At 33.9% G+C, this 8,951-nt stretch overlaps 1 protein-coding gene across 4 annotated transcripts in view; it reads left to right on the top strand.

Annotated features, from left to right (window-relative positions):
• Lama2 (laminin, alpha 2) overlaps positions 1–8,951 on the top strand; it is a 570,325-nt gene that overhangs the window by 374,209 nt on the left and 187,165 nt on the right. For all 4 annotated transcript variants that reach the window (XM_005389182.2, XM_005389183.2, XM_005389185.2 and 1 more), the window contains one exon: positions 275–411. In XM_005389182.2, coding sequence (XP_005389239.1) covers positions 275–411 — 137 coding nt within the window. The remainder of the gene's footprint in view (positions 1–274; positions 412–8,951) is intronic.

The raw sequence follows: 8,951 nt of genomic DNA on the forward strand, positions 1-8,951 counted from the left end.
TTTCTCTCGAGCTTAATAGGAAAGTGGAAAATGATTTAATTTTGAAATTATTAAATGAATTGCAACATATATTAATTGGACACCTTCCCTGGGAAATGCTGCACCATGATATGAAGATGAATGAGTTAAGATATTTCCCCCTCCAGGGATGATTAAACATATGAGTATGGAAAATAGAAAAACAACACAAATCACCACAATAAAAATGCTCAATATTTATATTACATTTTAAAATAGTTAACCCTTCAATGTTTTCTCTGTTTCCTCTGTGAAGCTTGTGACTGCTCCCATCTGGGTAATAACTGTGACCCCGAAACTGGTCAATGCATCTGTCCTCCCAACACCATTGGAGAGACGTGTTCTAAATGTGCACCTAACACCTGGGGCCACAACATCATCACTGGCTGTAAGGTGAGTAACCCGCACTTTTCACCCAATAAATTTGTGTAGATTTTTGATTTGGTACAGTTCTATAACGGGGCATTTCAAAATCCACATTATACTTCTCAACAATACAGAATTATCAGACTATATTGTATATATCAGTCAGTTCTTCCATACTAGTGGTGAGAAAGATGAAGTAAGTACGCATTTGCACCACTGCATCCATGAAAACTAAGAATCAGAGGGGAAAAAAGAATCAAAAATTATGTAGTAAAACTAGGAATCACATATTCCATTTAGATATGCACAATGAAATGCAAATTCAGAGAATAAGAAAAAGAAGGATTAAAGGAATTTGCCAAAATCTAAAGGAATTGTCTCCAAATTGACTATGTTTTAGTTTTTAGGGTACAGATGAAAGGATCCTGAAGAGTCAATGTTATTAGCAAACATTCGTTTAGAAAAATCCTCCTTGTTTTCCTGTGGATAAATCATGGAAACTGGCACAATTCGATTCATTCCCACAGAAATGTATCTAGCATTAGCAGGAAAGGTACTATCTGATAAAACTGTTAGAGAGATACCAGGAGAGTGGACCCATTCCATGAGTGGCCATGCTGTAGAGCTCTTAAAATGATAGAAACTCATTGGTTGTCAGACAAGACAGAGAGGCATGAGGACAACACTAAGGTCCTGCTTTGAAGTACAGTGGAGGATGAGTGATTTGTACCAATTAGAACTAAAGGGATTAGAGGAGGAGGAGGAGCTCAGGACGGTGAAGAGCTCAGGGCTTTCATCAGCTCTTACAGCAGTATTATTTAAGTAAAATAAAATTCACTCATTTAAAGTGATGAGTGTTGACAATAATTATAATCAGGGTGCCTTTTACAGTACCCCTTTATGATGAGCTCCCCCTCACCCGCCTTGCAACTGCTGCTTTGCCTTCTGTAATTTTGTCATTTCTACAAATTCATAGAAATCGAATCATGCTATAATGTTCCTGTTTGGTTGGGTTTATTGTTTTGCGGGAGGAGGGGATGGTTTGTCTTTTTCACATCACAGTGTGATGTTTTTGAAGTTCACCATCTTGTTGCTTTGAACAGGAGCTCATTCATTCTAATCGCTCAGCAGTATACCACTGTATGTTACACTACCACTTGTTTATTTCCTCCTTGATATGCATTTGACTCATTTCCAGTACACGTCTGTTGTGAGTAATTTTGCTATGGACAATAATTCATAGGTCAAAGTATTTGTAAATACATATTTTTATTTCTCTTCACAAAAATTCACCATGTCTTTGCTTACATGTGAAATTGTGACCACTTTTAGTTGGAAGCATTTGGTTAGGTATATATTCATACCTTTAGCACTACTTTAATGTCCAGTGATGTTAGAAATTGTTTTATTTATTTGTCATTCATGTCTGTTTCTTGAAGTTTTTACAAATATTTGCCCATTTAAAAATTATTTTAATAAGGACTTATAACAGTTGTGCTAATCCTCTGTATACAAGTCCTCTAGCAGAGGCATGTTCTGTCACCAAATGCTCCCAAGATCGAGCTTCCATTGCATTTAGTAGCTTCATCTACTTCCTATAAACACTTGTGTATTTAGTAGTATATGTTCTTGGTGTGTAATAAATCTACTCATTGTGGAGTACTGGTGCCATATACAAACCACATCCTGAACGTTTTATTTCCCCTTTCCCTCTCCTCCCTCCCTTCTACCTCAATCCTCAGATTTTCTTTCCATCATCATGAAGTTTTTCTCTTTCCTATCACCATTCTTTTATTGTACTCTTAAAGTGTTTTGCATGGTAATTTTATTAGATGTGAGATGATTACCAAAATTGTCTTTATTGTGGATTTCCCACTTTTCCAATGTCATTTATTAAAGACGTATCTTTTCCCCCATTAAATTACTTCGGTCTCTTTGTCAGTAAATTAACCACACATATCTTCCTGCATTTCTGCAGTGTGTATTTCCCTGATTGTGCACCTACCCTTATGTAAACATCATGGTATCTTAATTGCTATAGCTTTCTAGTAAGGAATACAATCGAGTATCATAAGCTCTCCGACTTTGTTCGTCATTTCCAATATACTTTGGGTATTTTACATACTTTCATTTCCATATAAATTTTCAATTCAGCTTCCCAACTTCTTTACCAGAAAGCCTGCTATGATTGGGGTTATGCAGAGTCTACAGATCAATTTGGGAAACATTGGCATCATAAGAATATTGAATCTTCCAGTGCATGAAGCTGGCATAAATTTTCATTTATTTAAGTCTTTATAATTTTTCTCAATAGTGTTCCATAGTTTTTGGTATGCAAACTTTGCACACATATTACTGAATCTACCATTGTTTTACATTTCTGATTCGAAGGTAAATTTGCTGCTCTTTGCCTCATTTTGGTTTTCAATGGCTGCTAGAATGGAAAAAATACATTTCTACATTTTCACTATTCTGTAAAGTAACTCTGCTGAACATAGAGTTCTATTTTTGGTAGTTTCATTAAGACTTTCTACGTGATCTTGTCATCTACAAAAATAATGTATTTCTTCTTTTCCAGTCTGTGTAACTTTTACTTTGTTTCCTTGTCTTTTTTCTGTACAATATTGACTAGGCAGTAATATTGACTAGAAACAAATAGCCTTGCCATATTTCTTAAGTAGAATTGAAAGCAGTCTTTTCCAAATGAGAATGTCATTACTTGTATTTTTTTCTATAGACACCCTTTATTAGTTTGCATATTTTCTCTCAAACCTAGTTTGCAAAGAGCTTTAATCAAGAATTTATATTCATTTTTGTTGCATAACTTGTCTGCTTCTTCTGTTAAGATTATGCTATTTTTAAAATTGTCACTGTGGTAAAAAACATTAATTGATTTTCAAATGTTCATCAATTGTTGCACTCCTCAGGTAATTTCTACTGGGTCTGGAGGATCATTGTTTTTTAACTGTGTTGAATTTTGCTTGTTCTCATTTTTTGTATCAGTGTTCATGAGGAATATTGATCCATTTCTGCCTGTAGTGTTTGGTGGTGTTAGCAATGGTATATTGCTACCGTTTCGAATGATTGCGGTAGTACTTCTTTCTCCCAATTCATAAAACGTTGCATAATCAATGAAATAGAAAACAGAAACAGTTTAGAGGAATCCAAAACTAGTTTTTCTGCAAAAAAAAATCGATAAAGTTGGCTTCTTGTAGAAAGATTGATCAACAAAAAGAAATAGTCAAGGGCTGGGGATTAGCTCAGCGACACAGCGCCTGCCTGTGAGGATGTGAGTGTGATTCCCGGTAAGGGAAACTGCCCCCCCCCCCGCCAAAAAATAGTCAAAATCATAAATGGGTCACTATCTATAGTACCATATAGAAATTAAAAGAATGATAATAATCATTTTTTCATTAACAACTTGTCTGAAATAAACATTTTTTTCCTTCTGCCTACTTTGAATTTGATTTTTTTTTTTCTGGGTTTTTCTATAACATGTACAGTTGAAAGCAATATGTATTCTGGAATCTGTGGATGAAATATTTAAAGAAAGTGAGTGATTCTTACTGTCCACGTGTTTTCTCAGTTACTCAGTGTTGAACTATAATTTTGATTTATTTTTTAGTTCTCTTGTGTTTTAATTCATGTACTTTAGAGCAGTGATAATAGGTATATGCATATTTAGGTAGCTATGTCCCTTTGAAAAGTCTGATGATAAAATGTTCTTTTATCTCTGGTCACTCTAATATTCCTATAGCCCTTCCAATGTTTTTTGCTTGGTAGTTGTGTGGCAAATATTCTTTTTCAAACTGTTGTGTATTCCATCTTTCTTTTTAATATTTTATGTGTTTTATTGAGATAGTGTAGTTTTAATTTTTTTTTTATTCAATTGTAATTCTTTGGCCTTTTAATTGGAGTATTTAAGTCATTTCTACTTAATATGATTACCTGTATTGGTGGGATTGGATTCACTCTACATTTATCTGTTTGCTTTTTTTCTTGACCTGTCTGCTATACCTTTTCTAAAAAAATTTTCTACATTCTTTTAGGTTTAATAACTTTTATGACAGTTTCTCTTCATTTTTAGATTATTTTGTGTACCTATTTTATATATTTAGTGTTTCCCTAGGCATACACATTGCTAAATTTCTAGAATGTACTTCAAAATAATATTAGATTATTTTACATTTTGCATAAGAAACAATGATAAAATTCCAATTCCAATTTCTAGTCTTTGTTCTCTGTTACCATACATTTTATTTCTTTATTTTGTATACAACATAATATAATCTTAAGATTTTGATTAGTTATGCTCTTAAAATAGAAAAACTTTTCTCTTTTTGTATATATGTGTGTGTGTGTGTGTGTGTGTGTGTCTATTGCAATACTGTTAATTACTTTAAATATCTCCAAATTTTCATTTTATATCATTTTTTTCTGCTTCCATTAACTACCTAATTTAAATTGTTATTTTTTCTAGTCTTTTTGGTCTACAGACAGTAATTCTTTCCTTTTTTGTTTATTCAATTAAAGTCTTTATTTTTCCTTCATTTTTCAAAGATATTTTGCTGAGTATATAACATTAACATCAGTTTTCATCCGTTTGATGATGCTGTGTTTTGGACATTTACTAGTTTATTTTTAAAGGGATTAGTTAGGGGCTGGGGATTTAACTCAGCAGCACATCACCTGCCTGGCAAGCGCAAGCTTGTGGGTTCAATTACTGGTACTGGAAACAAAGCAAAGCAAAACAAAACAAAACAAAATAAAACAAAAAAAGGGATTAGTTAGATCGAGTGGCTCTGTTGAATTGCAATTTTTATTAAATTTGGAAAATGTTTAATCATATATCTGTAAGTTTCTTCCATAATTCCCCTCAGGGAACACTCCTGATACTCATTATGAGTACACTGGGCCACTTGACATTTTCCTTCATCTTGCTAAGTCCCTGTTTATTTTTGCTTTATTTTTCCTTATGTTGTCATTTTTGATAGCTTTTATTATTATGTATAAAAATTCAATGATTTTACCTACAGTATCTAATCTGTTGTTCGTATCAAGTATATTTTTTAACTTCAAATATCATACATTTATTTTATAAATTTTAGCTTGAATCTGTTTATATCTTTCATTCATTCATTCATTATATTCACTTTTTTTTACTCCTCACTGAAAAAAATTTATAGTATTTATAAATAGTATCATTTTTTAAATGAGTGCTAATTCTACCATTTCTTTCAGAATTATTTCTACTAGTTTATTTTTCTCATGTTATAACCATATTTACCTGATTATTTATGTGCCTAGGGATCTGTTGGATACCAGGCATTGCACATTTTTGGCTGTAAATAGGATTTTGTTGTATTCCTTCTTCTTAAAAAGCTTTTCTGGTATTGGTGATATTGAACCCAGGGCCCCACATGTGCTGGGGAGGAGCTCTACAAGTCAGGGACAGCCACACCCTGCTGCATCCCTGTTATGCTTGATACATTGTGTCAACTTGGGGAGTCTAGAGGTTTGGCTAAGTGACTCAGCAGGAAGCCAGGGTGCTTACTTTGTATACATCCTGAGCCTGTGGAAGAGCAGGGCATGGAGATTATGTGAGAGCTACACGCCCCTTAGGTGGGGGTAGCCTGTTTACAATGTAAGGGAGGGAAAGAGGCTGCTTGCCGCCATTCCTCTCTTTTGCTCTGGCTGCATTGCTGTTCGGCTGCCATTCCCCACTTTGTTGCTTTGCTTTGTTCTGCCACCATGAACGTTTGCCCTCTGCCATGTGCCACTCTGCCCAAGATCCAGTCAAGCATGGACTGAAACCTCCACAAACTGTAAGCTAAATAAACCTTTCCTTCCTTCATTTTGGGCGTTGGGTATTTTGTCTCAGCAACAAGAGAAAAGTAACCAAGACAATCCCCTTAAGGGGTGTTGAACTTTATCTGTCAAGCAGTTTGTCACTGATAGTCCACTGAGATCCCTTTAAATCTTGCTTTTATGCTTTGTTAGAGAAGGTGCAAGAAAAACTTTAATTCTGTGTACCAGCTAGCCACGCTACTAAGGGGTGACATTTTGAGAACATTAGTCAGTTCACTGTTATGCCTCTCCACACTGGCTGTTGGGAATATAAATTACTCCAACATTTGTGTGAGGTCTAGGGCTATTTGATGTTTTAATTTTACCAACCACATAGAGTGTAATCTCTTATATATACATATCAGTATTCAGCCAAAGACTTCATGGACCCCTTCTGCATTATGTCACTACCAAACTTCTTTGTTTTGTTTTGTTTGAGCACTTACTCTATTTGCTCCCAAAAACTGTACTTCCTTTATTTTCTGTAAACTGCATGCTTTGTCTGTCAACTCAACTCTGGTGCTGGGCTTTATTTGCTTTCTCCAATCTGTGCATTGTAGCCTACAAATTGTCTCTCACACTTCTGTGCTTTCTGTTACCCAATGTCTGAAAAAACTATTTTTTATTTGACTTTTGGTTCTGTTCTATACTTCAAAAGCTTACAGTTAGTGGAAATAAACCTTATATGTGCTATAAAAACTAAGAGACTACTCACAAGGAAGGAAGGGTCTTTAATGTGAAATGTAACACAAGAGTCAAGTAAGAATTAACACTGAGATATCACCATTAAACTTAAAAGCAATAAATAAAGACATTTTGTTAGGTTGGTGAGAGTCATTCTAATCTATCACACTGAGACAAAAAATGTTGAAACGTGATAACCATGTGTGGCCTCTTAGGTATCCTGTAAATATGTGGACTGTTTTTCTTCCAAGCACACATGCTACTATTGATTGTAGCCATTTTCCCTGACTTGGAGGAGAATCACAGTATCAGTGATTTGCTTAAGAGGTTCAGAAATCTAATTTTAAGTAGACATAGTTATTAAATAGAAACTTGACAGGAAACTCATTTTTCTGTTGCCCAAGGTATTAAATTAGAAGTTTAATGGAGCTATATTTTGGGAAACAAAACAAAAATTCATCATTGTTTTTATTGCTTTTTTTTTCTTTAACATAAAATCTTAAAAAGAATTTCAAATGTTTTTAATGAAAATAAACACTATAAACAATGCCATAATTTTCCACTACTAACCTTTTCCATTTCAACTTCATATTCAAGAGTCCACCCTATCATGTGGACTCACAGAACAAGACATAGAAAAACTGAGAGTTTTATTCTAGCCACAAAATACTATGATGTGGTCAAACGCTAATCAAACTCTTGAAATTTAAAGCTTGTACCTAATGTTCAGGAAATACATTAGGATAGAATGCGGTTTAATTCTCAATAAAATGCTGGTTGAAGTTGATTAAAGGGTTTGATTACTTTGAACATTATTCAAAATCTAAATTTCTGAATAATCACATATTTCACTATTATGAAGGAGTCCATCAGTTCACATAACCTTGAAAAATTATTTATAACCATACATTCTGATATTTTTTAAAACTTGGATGAATATAATTTTAAAATACAGTGACTTTAAGATTTATAGCTTCACTCTGCTCATGTCACGGATAATTTCTCTATACGAAGGTGTGCACACAGATCATTTGAGCTGTTGTTGAAGTAAAATACAAAGCTTGCCATTTTTCACTAGCAAGGGAATAGTGAATAAATCCTCTATTGCTAAACAAACATTACATCTAATTATGGTTTAAGTTTGATGTTGGCTATATTGCTATCTAAACATATGGCTAATGGTCTCTTTTATTCTCTACTCTTAAGTTCCTAAATAAACTTTTCTATTTGAACATGTTCCAGTGTCTATTTGTACTATCAACTATTCCTCAAGAGTTAGTGCTAGTTTTGTACGATAAACTTGGTTTCAGACATTTTCATATTTTTTGTTACTTAAAGATTAAGGATTTCTCACTAGGAATTTTAAAATTTATTACATCATTATAGTTTTCCACACCATATCATAGTTATGTTTCTGACTATGGGCCATCTTTTTTGAGTCAATACCTATTCAGTGTAATTGGCAAAGAGAAGTTATTTAAGTAAATAAGTAAATCATCTTAGTCTGGAAGTTTCATTTAGTATATGATGTTTTGTAAGGATGGCTTATTCCATGCCTGGGAAGCTATGAACATGTTTTCAGTACACACAGATTTTGGATCTTTGGATTTAAAATCACTTCTAGTAGCAGTCCCTAATAGCACCCATTTTACCGTGTATCAATGAGCCGAAAGAAAAATATTTAATTATCAAGACATTAAAAACAAGATTTAATTATTTTAATATCAATCTAGGAAGATTTTCAACCAACCATTTGGGCAGTAAGAGACAACGGAAGAAAAAGTGGGGACTTTACATCATATCCTTGGAAGACTAGTCCCATAAGTAAGCCAACGTTAATTGGAGCAAGGTCAGGGATACCTCTAGGACCATTGGATTTACGAATAATGTGCCTGAAGAAGCAAAAGCCAGACTCACTTCTGCATATATATCTGCTATAGAGCTCTATTTTCAACTAAGGCAACAGGACAGCTCAAAGAGACTGAAGCCACAGATCAAGTATAAACACTGTGCATGGTTCTGGAACCACCAGCCAG

The sequence above is a fragment of the Chinchilla lanigera genome, unplaced genomic scaffold (assembly GCF_000276665.1).
Source record: "Chinchilla lanigera isolate Chin_1 unplaced genomic scaffold, ChiLan1.0 scaffold00035, whole genome shotgun sequence".
Taxonomy (NCBI): Eukaryota; Metazoa; Chordata; class Mammalia; order Rodentia; family Chinchillidae; genus Chinchilla; species Chinchilla lanigera.